A 16,597-nucleotide genomic window follows, 5' to 3' on the forward strand; every position below is an offset into this window, starting at 1 on the left:
GACGTAATTATCTAGGCATTATATTTATCTCATTTAATCTTTATAGTCACCTTATGCAGTAGGTTCTATTATTACCTGCATTTAAAAAGAAAATTTGGTGTTAACTGGTTTTAGCCCCAAGTCACATAGGTAGAAAGTGTCAGGCCAATGCCATAGCCTAGTCTGTGCCACCCCACCACACACTTGCCCACACATTCTTGCTATACTCCTTCCTAGTGACCCTAGTCTGAAGGCCAAGAAATGCAATCCTTGAACACTCATTTTGTGTTAGAAGTAAGGAAGAGCTTCAGCAATGATACTCTCCTTTCCTAACTTTTCATTTTGCAAATTTTCCAGCCTACACAAAAGTAGAGAGAATAGCAAAAATGAACTTAGCTTCAGCGTTGATTGATGTTGTGCTACTTTTGTTTCATCCATTTTCCTTCCACCCCCCAAATTTTATTTTTGGAGTAAAGAGAATTCTAGACATCATATTATTTCACCCATAAATATTTCACTATCTGTAACCAATAAAGCTTCTAAAATATAATCATAACACCATTATCACACCCAACAAAATTAACAGTAATTCCTTAATATCAGATCCTATTTTAAGAATTTTTTTTACCAATCATATATCATATACTGAAAAGAATGATAGAATTTCTGTGTATGTCATTTCTTTCTAAAAGCAAAATAAAATATTTCCCACTGAGTTTATAGGACTGATCTGTATAAAATAACTGACTTTTGGTAACATTTATTGCAAGGCCACTTTCCAAGTTTACAGTTCATCTGTGCAGTCAAAATTCATCTTTCTCACCCATAAGTACTGATTGGAGATTGATCTCATGTGCCCTGCAATACTCTTAGTTGCATAGCTGTCTTTGTTGATTTGATTTCTGCCCAGGACAGAAATCACACTTTTTCATGATATATTGACCACACTACCCAGTTTTATGTTTTGCACATCTAATGAATTCTTGTAAAGCAACACTTTGAAAAAGCACACTTGACCTCTGATTTTAATTCAGTCTTACATACTAAGGGTGTAGTGATCTCAAGGTACAGATGCATCGAATGGGTATCTGGAAAGAGATTTGGAAATCATTTAAGGCCATTCTCATTTTAGATCTGACAAAAGTGTAGCCAAGAGAAGCGAGAAGTCCATTTAATCGCAACTGGCACTATTCTTATTAACTGACTCATTTTATCTGTTAGTACCCATGTTGTAAACGTTTTTTTGTGAAATTAACATTTTTGTAAAAAATACAGTTGCATGGTCTAGTTTCATTATCTCCAATTAGGCAGTGCTACTTCATTATACACAGGCAAAGAGTACTTAAAATTTCCTCTCCCATTCAGTAAGAGATGCCCAACACGTCCTTTTGTTTTTCCATTCAACAGTTTACTTGTAGTCCATTGCTGTTATTTTTGCTACCATTGAATAGGTGATGCATTTTTTTATTACTGGCGACGTTTCTCTTTAGAAAAAGCCACACGCACCAACCCCCCCACCCCCCACCCCCCTTACTGGAGCCCAGGCACACACCGTACAGGTTCTAAGTTAAGCAACAACGGCTCATCTGTTTATTTTCAACGCAGCGGTCAGGAGGGGGAGGGCGGCCGTTGCCAAGGCAACCGACGCCCCGGGCAACAGCGAGTCGAGGCGGGAGGGGGCGTGGCCTCCGCGGCCCGGGCCGATAAGAGGCGGCGACTGCCACCCCACTCTCGAGCTGGGTTAGTCGGCGCGGCAGGGCGGCGGCGGGGCGACCCGGTCTTTCCTAGCACTACGTGGGAAGGCCCGGTCCGCAGGCCGGCCGTACCCTCTGCCCCAGCCCCTGCCGAGGAGCCTCGTTCCGCGTAGCGACATGGCGGGCGGGCGCCGCGGCCCGCTGCTCACGGCGCTCCTGGTCGCCTGGGTCGCGGCGGCGGCAGCTGCGGAGGCGGAGGCCGGCCCGGAGCAGGCCGCGCTGCCGCAGGAGCGGAGCCTGGTGCGGCCCATGACCGCCTCCAACTGGACGCTGGTGTTGGAGGGCGAGTGGATGCTGAAATTGTGAGTGTGCCCGCCCGCCCCGCTCGCCACACTATCCTCGCGGCTGCAGCCCTCCAGGAGCCGCGCCTCCCTCTCCCGCTACCGCAGTGCCTACTGGGCTAGACCTCGGGCCGGGACCCGCCCAGCCAGCTACCTGCAGAGCCGGGCCGGGCCCCCGACGCTGCGCATGCGCGCCCGGCCCTCCGCGGTGAGGGCTGAGGGTGTAGCGCATCCTCCGCTGCCTGGCTAGTTCCCTATTTTGGGAGGAAGTGTTTTAGGGATGTGGTGGATGAGCGGTTTACCAAGGGGAGGAAGGGGAACAGAGAAATCTGCAAGAAAATATCGAGCTTTTGATAAAAGTGTATGTAGAGGGGAAAGGGCTGTCATCCAGTGACGCTTCTGTACAGAACAAATAACGTAGCACTGACTAGGCAAGATACTTGTTGAATGAATAATTGCAGCATGGTGAAGGGCAGACCAGTCCGTACAAAGTATCTCAGTCTTCATTTTGAAGACCCAGAGAAACAAGATTTCAAATAAATGTTGATATTTGTTATAATTTTTAGAGGTAGAGATTTCTGGGTAGGTATCATAACTTAATTGTGCTAGTGTCATAAAGAAAAGGATATTAATAAATTGCCCCTTTTGAACAATAGAAGGTAAATATTGGATAGTGCCTTGGCTTGAGGAGAGGTGGGAAAATGCAGTTTTGAGTTAGGAGCAGGGAAGATTTATTCATTATAGTTTAAAATTTAGGAAGGAAGTAACCATTTGAAAGATGGCTTGAAATAGGCAGTGGGCAGATGTCTCAATAGGCTAGAGACCATCGTGGGGGGCTTGTAAGGAAAATGGAGAATGGCTGAAGAAATAATCACCGAGACCACATCTCCTTAGCCTGTGGTTTTCAGATGATACACATACTTGATTGCTAATATCTGTTAACTAATTTTGCGTTGAGGACACAGACTCTCACAGAATTGAAATTTTCCTTCATTTGTCTTAAGACTAAATTTTGATTCTTTGAATTTAGATTGCAAACAGATTATTCTATAGACTGAAAACCTCAGTTTGACTCAGGCCCAAAAGTTGTAAGTCACTTAGTAGATTACATTGTTCAAAGAACATAATGCACAGTACTGCTTCAAACAAGTATTTACCTTTTGGTCACAAAGCAGGGGATATTTTAGACCTCAAAGTAAAATGCCTTTGGTATCATAATAAATCAATGAAATTATTAAAGAGATCTGTAGACATGAAGCACTGATTAAAATTAACTACTTTGAATAGAGATGAGGTCATTTTCTATTTAAGAGAGAAAATTTTAAAGGAAGCACGACAGGACTGTCATGTTTGTAATAATTGCAAGAGTTTTAGAGAGACTGTTTTATCAGCTAGTACTACAGAAAGTTGTTTTTTTAGTAGGTGCTTGTACAATGGAGGTTTTCTAGATGTCAGTTTTCTGGTTAAAACTGAGTTTGTGTATGTGCATGACGAAGGTCAAAGCAGAAAAGACTTGTTATGTTTAATGGCCTCAACTCCTTTATATTCCTTTTGGAGTAGCTATGTTCTTTTTTTTACTTTTTTTAAGTAAAAACTAAGAACACTAAAGCTCAGGTAAGTGTAAGCCAAGTTAGGATTATAAACAAGCAACAGCCAACAACTCATGGCTATGTTGATGGTTCAAATTTTACTTCATAAATGTACAAGCTGAGGTGTAGTAATCAATTGTTGTAAGCTTGCTATGTGTCCATTGTATGGAGTTATGTTTGGGCTCTTGTTCAAGATGATACTTGTAACCGAAAGTAAGCTGTGTAGATACTTGAGATCTTAGAAGTTCTTTTCATTGAGTACACTTCAGAATAGGTTGATATGAAGTGCGGCTAGAAAGGAAAGAACCATTACCTCCAAATTCCAGAAGCTAAGTGCTCGTCCTGAAGAAAATTGTGGCTCTTTATTTGTGATATTCTTCCTCCCTTTGACAAAATCCAACACTTTAAAAAAATAAAATTTATATCTTCAGTACTACTATAAGCCTATAAATTTCTAGGAATTCTTTCAAACATCCAATAAGTTATCAGATTTTTTTTTTCTGGTGTCTATAACAGGAAAACAAAATGTCTTAATACTTGCTCCCATGTTAGTACTTTGTTCAGATGAACTGGTCATAATAAATGGAGATTGTTAGGGATCCACAGGTGATGATATATTTAACTTCTCAAAAGAAGCAAGTTAGGAGGCTTTCTGATAATATTAAAATTTTAACATTACTTTGAATGACAGTTCTTTTCTTGTTCATTTGTTTATATGCTACCTCTCCTCTGGGGACTTTTTCTTTTTGATCCCACTTCGTACTAAGTTCCTATAATATAATTCCTGGTTAGATTGGTATCAATAATTTATTTTGAAGGACATAGCAGTGTTTCTCTGCTCTGAGACATGAAAAGTCCTTAATGTAAAATTTAATTTGTTATGTTTTCTTTGTCTTTCAAACAATTTTTTGTATTCTTGCAATTGAATTTTCAATTTTTAAAAAAGCACTTCTCTGTTAAGGAGAAATATCAGCTAAAACTATATTTGCAGTAATTCACCATTTTTATTCTGAAACCTTTTAAAACCTGAAAAATTCTCCCATTACTATTAACATTTTCTTTAATTCGGTGGATTTTTTGTACACTCAGTTTTTCTCTTCTTATTTGCTTTCATACATTCTTTTATACTTTTTACCCCTGTTTCTGCCATGTCTCTATAATTGGTTTGCTGTGCTTTCTTCCTCTTAACCTCTGTTGAAAAGTTTGTACTTTCTTGGGTTAGGGAAGATTATCTAATCTTTAAAAGGCCTTCTGATGTTTTCTTTTCTCTCTTTCCATTGTTTCATACTATTCTTCCTTCAGTTGCTTTGTAACCTTTTGCTGTTTTAAACATTTGCTTGGTTCCCATCATATCAGTGCTTGAGAATACTACTTTTGTTCTTTTGAAACACAAAAATATACAATATAATGCTGTTCTGGTAGCTTTTTTACCCCAAAGACATAAGTAGATACCTACAAAGCTTAATTTTGACCCACATACTTTAAACTGTTACCTAGAGGAAAAATATGTCTTTGGGTTAAAATAGTTTATCTCTAAGGCATAGAAATCTTTATAAAGCAATACTTTTTCTGACTTTGTTCTTGGGATGATCATGTTTCAAAATTGAAACTAGTCATCTGGTGATGGAGAAAAGCCTCATTTATTTCCCTAGGATCTCTTGGTTTTAGCGTTGTTTTTCTAGTATCCTTCTTATACTTGGAGAGAACATCATTGCCTTAACTTGCCCATATCAAATAGTTATAATTTCTTGCAGTTTCATCGATAGTGGTGATTTGTTGATTGAATGTATAAGAGATAGTCATTAAATGCTTGTTATGTGTCAGGTTCAGGGTTGGGGACTTGGGAAGATGAAGGTGAATAAATTACATTTCTTGATTTCCAGGGACTGGCAGTCTGCTGTGCTGTGAAGGAAATGAGTAGCATAGGTAGCATTTGTTTATTTAGCAAATGTTTGTTGAATGCTTCCTCTCTCTTGAGCATTCCTCAGTGGTTCTCACCAGGGTACTATTAGCATTTTGAGTTGGACAGTTCTTTGATATGTGGGGATGGCTCACACATTGCAGAACCTTTGGCATCCCTGGCCCCTGCCCATAACATTCTAGTAGTCATGTGACATCAAAAATATTTAAACCTCCATCCCCTATACACACTTCCAAATGCCTCTGATTGGAAACCACTGCCTTAGGTACTGTTATGGGTATTTAAAAGCATGCAAAAGAGGAGCTTATAGGCTAACATAGAAGTATTTGATTTCAGATTGTTTCCACAAAGGGTAATCATCCACATCTTCTCCATCGTCGTCATCATCACTTCAATCACAGTAAATGGTTACATTGCTTACATCAGTGTAAGCAATTCAGAACGCCCTCTTTCAGAATTTGAGCATCCCAGAAATCTGGTGCAGAATTATTATTCTCATTCTCATTAACTAAAGGAGACGAAAACTTGGAAGGTTAAAGCTTTAAACCATATCCTTAGTAAGTGGTGGGCAAGACCAGAACTAGAATGCTGGCCTGAGCTTTGCAATCCCCAGTGCAAGCTGAGGAGAGTAGTTGTATAGTGGGGGAGCCTGGAGGAAGGCACAGAGCCTGGCTGACTCATGCTTACGCTCTCAGCTGGCCTGCACACTGACCCATATAAGGGGAAGCCTTTTCCCTATGGGATTCAGAGGTCCACCCATGACTTAGCATCTCTGTAATTTCTGCAAACGAAGAACATCGCTTTGAGTTCATTCCTGACACTCCTTACCATTCATACAGGTGCCCTGCCTTCTCTGTACCCCACCACCCAGGAAAATTCTTTCTTGTTTGTATCTAGCATGGCCTTATCACAACTTATAATTATAAATTAATTTATATGTTTTTGTACTTGGTTTTTGTCTTACTCCTCCTCTAGATGATAAGCTTTTAAGTAGAGGAACAAAGATTTTCCTCCTCCTGTTTAGCTACAGAACCTTAATAACTGTCAAGTTCTAGGTGTTCAATAAATACTTTTTGACTCAGTGAATGAATGAATAATAGACTTTAATTGTTCTTTAATCAAGAGCTAGTATATCACTGAAGGAAACAGCTGTATATATTTTCTTAGGTACTAAGGATAATCACTATCACCTCCCCTTTGTTCATTGATGTAATAAATATTTACTGTGACCTAGAACGTGCCAGGCTCTCTTCTAGGTACAAGCAATGCACCAGTCACTGCCTTCATGGAGTGTTCATTCTAGTGAAATTTCTCTAGCAGGTGTCATAGTAGATTCTAAATGACTATCTTTTAGATACAAAAGAATACTAATAGTTTAAAAAGTTGCAACAACAATGGACCAATTCCCACTTCTGAGACTCAGGGCTGGTTTATCTCCATCACCAAAAGAACACAGTAGGTTAATGGATGACCTTGGTACATTCCAACACAATAAACTCTGATTAAATCTTAGAAATAATGGCATTAACAGTGCCACAGACCAGTGGGTAACAGCTACAAAGAAAATGGAGTATCTAAAATTATCTCAGTGGCATTTGTATATTTTAAGGGTCAATTTCACCAAATTCCCAATTTATATAATAGTCTGTCTAGAGATTAGGGACTAGGATTTTTTTAAAATGATGAAATTTGCATGATTTAATCATTACTGATATAGCAAATGTGTTGTATGCAGAAACAGTTCTAGGGAAACAAAGCAAAGAGGATCTGAAGTTCATTAAACTGTACCTCAAAATTTCTTCCTTTTTTTTGGTAATGTATTTCTTATTCCTACTGTCTGTCTTTCTGTCTGTCTTTCTCTGTTGGATCTTATTTTCCTTGGACATTTTTATCACACAAATACCTCCATCTGTGTTCCTGCTCTGTGTGGTCTGAAGTGACCGTCAGCAAGTCTCTCTGAATCTGCCTTGTTGCCTTACAACAGTGAGGCCATAAGGTTCAGATGAGCTAATGCATCATAAAAATGTCTCTGAAACCAGGCGTATATTACAAATGTAATTTACATTAATGATTTTCTTAATATGTGCCTGCTTTACATGTGTCATCTAATCTCTCAATAACCTTCTAAGGTAGCTGCTGTTATTATCGCATTTTACAGTTGAGAAAGCTGAGGCATGGAAGGATTATTAACTTGCTCAAAGACACATGGTTAATTTGTAATTGGTCTCTCTGATGCCTCCGGCAGAACTCTTATCCAATATATTGAAATGCCTATTGAAATGTACTTAATAATAAAATGTTCCTTTTTTCCCTAGAGTTTACCAACTGCTTGCCCCAGTCTCATCTGCCATTTGGATATTTAGAAAATATGTAGAAAATAACTATTTTCTCAGATGAAGAATATAATTTTCTTTCAAGTTTGTTCATTTATGTATTCTGCAAACATTTATTGGGCACTTACTGTATACCAGGATGTACTTTGCCTTGGAAATGTAGGGATACAAGTGTTTATAGAAAAATCCACATTCAAAGATGTCATGTCAGCAGATTGTTCTCGGACCATGTTCTCTGGTCCATGTCTCCTGGACCTCAGGGATTGGACAGTGAGCTATAATGGGAAGATTAATGACCTTTTAGAATGATCTTGGAATTGGCTATACTAGTCTTTTTTAAAGATAGAGCTAGAGAGGGCCAGCCTTCCACCTCTTCTCTTTGCTTCCATCGTATTCTTCCCTGATCCATTATCCACAGAACTGCTGAGTGAGTTTTACAAAATGTGAATCTGATCATAATTCTCTTACCTCTTTAGGGCTAACCCTGGAGCTTCAAATAGAGTGCTAACTCTTTATACAACTTTATTTAAATGCTCAGTACTCTGCACCTTCACACATATTGTTCTCTCTGCTTAGATTAGAACATTCCTTGATCCCTCTCTGACTGTTTCTTCTCCTTTAGATCTTAGTACAGTTGCTCCTTTCTCTTTGGGCCCTTCTGAGATCACCCAGCGTCTGTGTCTCTATAGCATCTTTTCTATACTCACATTTGCCACCTGGTTTGTAATTACCTCTTTGGACTGTATACTCCCTAAGGAGAGGAGGCACATCTGTCTTGTTCACAGCTGTAGCCTCAGCTTCTTGGTTGGTGCTCAGTTCATGCTTATGGAATGAAAAAAATTAATGTAAAAAGCAGAGTTCTGATTGAAGACACAGGTTCTTCTAATTCTTAAGTGTCAAGTAGAGTTGGTTTAGCCTATAGCTTCTGCTTTCTTTCTCGAAATGTTTCAGAACTGCCACAGATCTTTGGAAATGACTCATTCTTGGGGACCCACTAGCAGATCTTGTGGTCTTTGCTCATCAGATTTGTAGCTTTGATGGATTTGAAACTGGTTTGGCTAGTTTAGGGGCACCCTTGTGAAAATTGTTCTCCTTTAGTAGCACTTTCAAAACAGTGTTCACCCTCAAATATCAAAAACTATCTGGAAGGTGATAAAATTTGGGTTGATTGTAGCAATAACATTGAAATAAAATACTTTTAAGTATTACAGTAATTTGTGAAAAATCTTAAACTTTGGCTAATTTTTTCCCAGGGAATTGATATTCATAATATTTATATTAAATTCTAGGAGGGAAATGTGCTTCTGTTTTTCTGTGTCTAATGACTTTGGGAAAACTTGCATTTGTGTCTCCCTTTAGTTAAGAATTTATTTTGTCAATTTAAATACTCTATTTCTCTATTTTGTTTTACAGATATTTTTCATGTATGTATATTGATTAGCTATTATTCTTTTATAGTTATGCCCCTTGGTGTCCATCCTGTCAGCAGACTGATTCAGAATGGGAGACTTTTGCAAAGAATGGTGAAATACTTCAGATCAGTGTGGGGAAGGTGGATGTCATTCAAGAACCAGGTACTGTAAATGTTGAACATTAAATGCAAAAGTTAGTTGCTTTTAATTTTAATTTTTTCAAGCATGCAGAAAAGTTGGAAGACTAGAATATTGATTACCCATGAACTAACCACCTAAAATCAAGATAATATTTTAGCATATCTGCATCTGTCTGTGTTTGTATTTACACATACATATGTGTATATATTTTTTTTTTTGCTAAGTCATTTGAAAATAAGTTGCAGACATCATGAGACTTCACTCTTCAATACTTCAGCATATGAAAATCTCCCTAATTATTTCCCACATGACTTTTTATAGTTTTTTAAACCAGGATCCAATCATGGTTCACCAATTACATTTGGTTGTTATGTGTTTTTCGTCTCTGTCAATCTAGAATAGTCCTCCATTTTTTCTATGCCATTGTTATTCTGAAGAGAACAGGCCAAGGATTTGCCTAGATGTTTCCTTATGGTGACATTTAACTTGTTCTTATATTTTCTGTAAACTTGAACTTCAGTGTAAAGGCATGATTTGGATTAGACATTCATGGAAAGGTGATGCTGTGACTTTATATTGTATCCCATCATAAGACATGTACTGTCACTATTAGTGATGTTGAATTTGATCATTTGGTTAAGGTGATGACACTAAACATCTCAATTATAAAGAAAAGGCCCCACTTTGTAGCTGGAAAGTAATCTGTGGGGTGATACTTTGGGCTTTTAAGATCTGTGATGATCTTACCTGAATCAAATATTTTATTAAGAGCTCCAGAATGGTAAATTTCTAATTCTGTCACCATCTACATTTATTAGTTGTTAATGATATAATTTTTCAAAAGAGGGAGATAAAGGAGACTTTAATTCTGAAAAGATACACACAATAAATTTGTATTTATAGTTTAAAAATAACTTTGTAACTTTGTGTATTATATATAAATTGAGAAAAGTTGGGTTTTTATGATTTAAATCTCAAATTTGACTATTTTAAAACTTTATAAGTAATTGTTTTCCTATCTACATTTAATTTCTACCTATTGCATCCTTTCACAAGGGGGAAAAAGATGGTAGGTGTGGAAATGTAGCTATTCCTTCTCTGTAATAACTGTGAGTTCAATAAACACAAAATAACGAATTACCAGTTACTGGGACAACAAAATGAATGGTGTCCGTTAAGATCTATGTGTTGACAAACCCATGGAGAGAGATTTCTACTACAAGCCATGAGTACTCAAGCCTCCACCTTTTTAAGCATTTAAAACAAAACCACTTCTGCCTATCTGCTATTTAGAGATGGACAATTAATAGTTATTAGTTCATGATTTGGGCTATTATAATTAGTTTTCCTGCTTGGAGGTCAAATCATTGCAATGACATATCTGTGGTAAACTTGTTTTTGTGTTTTTAATAGTTTGAGTCCAATGAAATCAGGTTAATTTGTGGGCACCAGACACATTTTATGATGAGTTTCTTAGAAATGCAGCTGGCCTATTCCCATTTCAGCTTTTTGGCATACCTGCCGTGAATTCACAGCATGATTTGAATTAAACGAATTAAACAGTTAGCTTTGTGATGGATTCACAGATCTAAAGTCTAACTGAATACTGTCTTTCCTCCTAAAATGTAGACTTATAAACTATTTTTCCATTGTGAATGGATGAAATGCTTTTTCGATAATGAAGTAAGAGAAATTGATTATGACAAAATATTTTAAAAGCAAATTTATCATTGACTCATAGTATTTATATAAGTATAAAACCTAAGAAGAAGAAAAAAAGTCTTTGGTCTGATGTCCTATGAAAATAGTGAAGAAACAAAGTCCAAAAAACAAAATGTGGTTGTTTTGTGTCTCAGTTTTTTTAAAGTAGAGGCTCTAGAATTCTTTTAAATGATAACAACTGAAAACCTGTAACTGATAAGTAAAAATTAGGAGCCAAAATTCTACACACATGACTGAGTGGCCTAGAGAATATTTCACTTTAGATTATACTATTTTATGTTTATAATTTTACTTTGAATTACAAACCTAATGCTTTCAGATAATATTTTAATAGCATTTAGAAATAATATGTTTATGCGGCCAATTTTTGAGTTGATATCATGCACCAGACCCTGTTCTGGATAGCAGTGATACAGACGAATGATGCAGGTAAATAATGGTGCAGGTGAATAAGGAAGAAAAGGCCTGGCTCCTCATTGAGCTTACATTCTAGTGAAGGGGATAAACAATCACAAAAGAAAAATGGGAAATAATGTCTGGTGGTAGTAAGGGCTATGATGAAAAAGAAAGCAGAGTAAAAATGTAGAAAATGGTGGGAGCCACTATTTTAATAGGATGTCCAGGGAAGGGCTGTTTGACTGTAGGTCTCGACAAATTAAGGAAATGAATTTCAACAAGGTTTAGGGGAGGAACATTCCAGGCAGAGCAAACAGCGTATGCAAGTAGGAGTACTTGGCTTATTTGAGAAACAATATGATAGCCAGTGGGGTCCTTGAGACAAATGGGGCTGGAGAAGGAGCTAGGGACCAGACCATTTAGGCTGTTGTTGGCCATGGCAAGGAGTTTAGGTTTTATACCAAGTATGATAGAAAGGAAGCTACTGGAAGGTTTTGAGCACGGGAGTGACATGATTTGATTCATGTTTTAAAAGTATTCATTTGGCTGTGTGAAAAATTGTCTGTAGGAGGTCGGAAGTGTAAGCAAGAAGAGAAGTTCAGAGGTTAATGCAGTAGCCCAGAGTGGAAGAGGATGGTGGCTTGGACTAGTTGCAGCAGTGGTAAGTGGCTGGAGTGGAGATACGGCATTTGGGTGGAATATCCTAAAGGATTTCCCAGTAGATTGGTTGTAGCACTTGGTGAAAAGAAAGAAGATGGAGGAGACTGAAGGAGGATCAGGTTTGGGACAGGGTTTAAGTTCGAGATGTTTGATAGAAATCCGAATAGATGTGAGCTAGAGATAGGCATTTAAGGATTATCAGTGTAGATGGCATTTGAAGCAAAGGGACGAATTGAGATTACCTAGGGAGTGTGTGCAGAGAAGTGTTCTGAGGATTGAGAACTGGGGCATTCCAACATTTAGAAGAAAAGAAGTTCCAGCAGCAGGAAAGGAGAAGCCAGTGAAGCAGGAAGGAGATGGAGAAGTAGGGGGTCCTGAAAGCTGAATGAAGAGAACATGTCTTATGTGGCAAACCTCTGGGGCAGCTTGTCCCTATTCTTGGAAGCTATTTAAGTATTTACTTCATTTTTGCAAAATCTTACCTACTGAATGAGTGGGAAACCGTCGAAATGATATTATTTTCCCCATGGCTGAGCTCTTTACTAGATATTTCGGTATACAGATTGATATTTGGATACAGATCTGCATTACTGTATCTTTCATCAGGGCTGCTGTGCACAGGAATGCTAGTAAGGGATAATTTCATTCCTTTTTTAAGAAGAAGGGAAAGCAAGAATTTTTGAGGTGTTCATGCATACTCTTTAGTTATGCCTGTAACTCTTCCATTGGTATATCTAATAAGAGATTTTTTAGGTATTTGAAATAGAAAATAAGATTTCAGGATTATAAAGACACTGCATTTTTACAGCTGAGATGTAGAAGTCAAGGAGAGCACAGGCCTTAGATTAGATTGCATTATATTGCCTGTTTAATACTGCATAGGCCAGATGATGTTTCAGTTGAGTTGACTTTGGAAAATTAAATTTAATGAGTATATACTTGAACCTTCTGTTCCATGCGGATGAGCTTAGTTGTCCAAGACAGGAAAAGAGCAGCTGCTCAGAGAACGCCCATGGCTGTTGCACTAGATGAGAGGTAAACCAGACCCCTACCATGGCCAAGAATAACTGTTGTCTTTAAAGCCACTAATTTATTATAGAAGACAGTTTAGTTTACTGTACTTTAGTTAGTGTTGATATTTTAATTTTATAAGTGTAAAACTTAGTCTTTTGTATTCTATTATACTGACAACTTTATTTCAATTTCAAAGGTAAGATTAGTTCTACTTTTTTTTTTAAATTGTTTTCCTTCTACTTCTCTCTTTGGTGATAATAACTAACATTGCAGAATATTACTCAGCCATAAAAAAGAATGAAATTGGGTCATTTGTAGAGACGTGGATGGACCTAGAGAGTGTTATACAGAGTGAAGTAAGTCAGAAAGAGAAAAGCAAGTATCGTATAGTAACTCATATATGTGGAATCCAGAAAAATGGTATAGATGATCTTATTTGCAAGGCAGAAATAGAGACACAGACGTAGAGAACAAATGTATGGATACCAAGGGGGAAAGGGGTGGGGAGAGAGGAATTGGGAGACTGGGATTGACACATATACGTTATTGATACTATGTATAAAACAGACAACTGCTGGGAACATACTGTAAAGCACAGGGAACTCTGCCTAATGCACGGTGGTAACCTAAATGGGAGGGAAGTATGAAAGGGAGGGGATATCTGTATGTGTATGGCTGATTCATTTTTTCTGCAGTGTAGGCTAACACAACATTGTAAAGCAACCATACTCTAATAAAAATTAATTGAAAAAAATAATAACTAACATTTAGTAAGCATTTACTTCAGCCTGTAATTGTGTTAAGCACTTACATACATTTTAGCTTCATTACAATCCTAGGAAGAGCAAACTATTTATATATTATTACTCATAAAACTGAGGCTCAGAGAGGTTAAGTAACATTCCTAAAATAGCACAGCTAATAAATGATAGAACAAAAGCTGGTAGCTGTCCCCATTTTCTTAATATTAAATTTAAATAATTTCTGTTGTGCTTTTGCATATGAAATTAGTTCCCTGCCATAAATTTTATTTCTCTAATCTTTAATTCTTCTTTTTCTTTTGCTATATGTGTTTAAGATAAGCTTGCTAATAAGAAATTAAAAATTTTTCTGCATTTTGGATTAATGCCATTTTATGCTGCAGTGCAGTCTTCATTTTAAAGTGGATGTTACCCTTAAAGTATAAAAGGTACCGTAGAAATTTTGGGAGACCTTGCAGTCAAACTTTGTCTCTTTAAGTATTTGAGGTGTGCTTGTTTCTTCCATACTTTCTGAAGTTTGTGTCAGTGAACCATTATGCAAACCTTGAAATGAGCTGCTGCCCTGTTATAATTCTTTAAGATCCATACTTGTTTTTAAATCGTAAAGCCACAACCTCACATGGTGCTTCTCTGTTCCAGGGTGGTCATGGTTTAACTTTTCAGATGATGAAAGTCTCCCTTAACATTTCATAGTATCAGTATTAAAAGTTAGAAGACATTCATATCAAAAACTATAAATTTCTTATACCCTTTAATGTAGCCATTTGGGGAACAAGTGTGCTGTTGTACCGTCTAGCCTGAATGAGAAAGATGCAGAAATCTCAGAGACCATCCATCACTGTGTTTCTTTTTTATTTTTGCATTGATTTTCATGGGTACATTTATTTATAAAATTTTAAGTTATGTTATCCAAAATAAGGCACAATTTCCAAAGCACTTAAGACTAAATTAGTGTTTGTTACATCCTCTTATTTTATTCTAACTTTGAATCAGAGATTAATAAAGAAATTACTAGCATTTATTTAGTGCTTATATATCAGACCCTGTTTTCTATGTGCTACATAAATATAAAATCACTTAATACTACAATACTGCAAGATAGAAATTGTGATGCCCGTTTATAATAAGAAAACTAAAGCCCAGTGAGTTTAAATTAACTGTCTCATATTAAAAACTAATAAGAGACAGAAGTGGAGTTTAACCCCAGGTAAGCTGGCTCATGAATCTGGAAATTCATATTGTATAATTTAATGTGTTTTATGAACTACTTTTTTTTTTTTATACAGCAGGTTTTTATTAGTTATCTGTTTTATACGTATTAGTGTATATATGTCAATCCTGATCTCCCAATTCATCCCACCACCACCCCCCTGCCCCAGTTTCCCTCCTTGGTGTCCATACATTTGTTCTCTACATCTGTGTCTCTATTTCTGCCTTGCAAATGGTTCATCTGTACCATTTTTCTAGATTCCACATATATGCGTTAATATACGATATTATTCTCTTTCTGACTTACTTCTCTCTGTATGACAGTCTCTAGGTCCATCCATGTCTCTACAAATGACCAAATTTCGTTCCTTTTTATGGCTGAGTAATATTCCATTGTATATATATACCACATCTTCTTTGTCCATTCGTGTGTCGATGGGCATTTAGGTTGCTTCCATGAGCTGGCTATTGTAAATAGTGCTGCAGTGAACACTGGGGTACATGTGTCTTTTTGAATTATGGCTTTCTCTGGGTATATGCCCAGTAGTGGGATTGCTGGGTCATATGGTAATTCTATTTTTAGTTTTTTAAGGAACCTCCATACTGTTCTCCATAGTGGCTGTATCAATTTACATTCTCACCAACAGTGCAAGAGGGTTCCCTTCTCTCCACACTCTCTCCAGCATTTGTTGTTTGTAGATTTTCTGATGATTCCCATTCTAACTGGTGTGAGGTGATACCTCATTGTAGTTTTGGTTTGCATTTCTCTAATAATTAGTGATGTTGAGCAGCTTTTCATGTACCTCTTGGTCATCTGTATGTCTTCTTCGGGGAAATGTCTATTTAGGTCTCCTGCCCATTTGGATTGGGTTGTTTGTTTTTTTAATATTGAGCTGCTTGTATATTTTGGAGATTAATCCTTTGTCCGTTGATTCGTTTGCAAATATTTTCTCCCATTCTGAGGGTTGTCTTTTCGTTTTATGAACTACTTTTAAGATTTTGTATAATTTAATGTTTTATGAACGACTTTTTTTTTTTTTAATTAATTATTTATTTATTTATTTTTGGCTGTGTTGGGTCTTCGTTTCTGTGCGAGGGCTTTTCTTTCTAGTTGCGGCAAGCGGGGGCCACTCTTCATCGCGGTGCGCGGGCCTCTCACTATCGCGGCCTCTCTTGTTGCGGAGCACAGGCTCCAGACGCGCAGGCTCAGTAGTTGTGGCTCACGGGCCTAGTTGCTCCGCGGCATGTGGGATCTTCCCAGACCAGGGCTCGAACCCGTGTCCCCTGCATTGGCAGGCAGATTCTCAACCACTGCGCCACCAAGGAAGCCCCTGAACGACTTTTAAGATTTATTTATTTTTTATTTATTGCCATGGCCAATGATGACCAAGATCACATGAAGGATTTTGAAGAACAAGTTAAAAA

The 16,597-nt window shown here is 37.4% G+C and overlaps 1 protein-coding gene across 1 annotated transcript in view; it reads left to right on the forward strand.

Moving 5' to 3' along the window:
- The first annotated feature begins 1,687 nt into the window (after positions 1–1,687).
- The window catches only part of TMX4 (thioredoxin related transmembrane protein 4), a 60,129-nt gene continuing 45,219 nt past the window's right edge, over positions 1,688–16,597 (forward strand). Inside the window, exons 1-2 of the mRNA XM_028165410.2 lie at positions 1,688–2,035; positions 9,316–9,431. Of these exons, the coding sequence (XP_028021211.2) occupies positions 1,851–2,035; positions 9,316–9,431 (301 nt within the window). The 5' untranslated portion in view covers positions 1,688–1,850. The remainder of the gene's footprint in view (positions 2,036–9,315; positions 9,432–16,597) is intronic.

Source organism: Balaenoptera acutorostrata, chromosome 15 (assembly GCF_949987535.1).
Source record: "Balaenoptera acutorostrata chromosome 15, mBalAcu1.1, whole genome shotgun sequence".
Lineage (NCBI taxonomy): Eukaryota > Metazoa > Chordata > Mammalia > Artiodactyla > Balaenopteridae > Balaenoptera > Balaenoptera acutorostrata.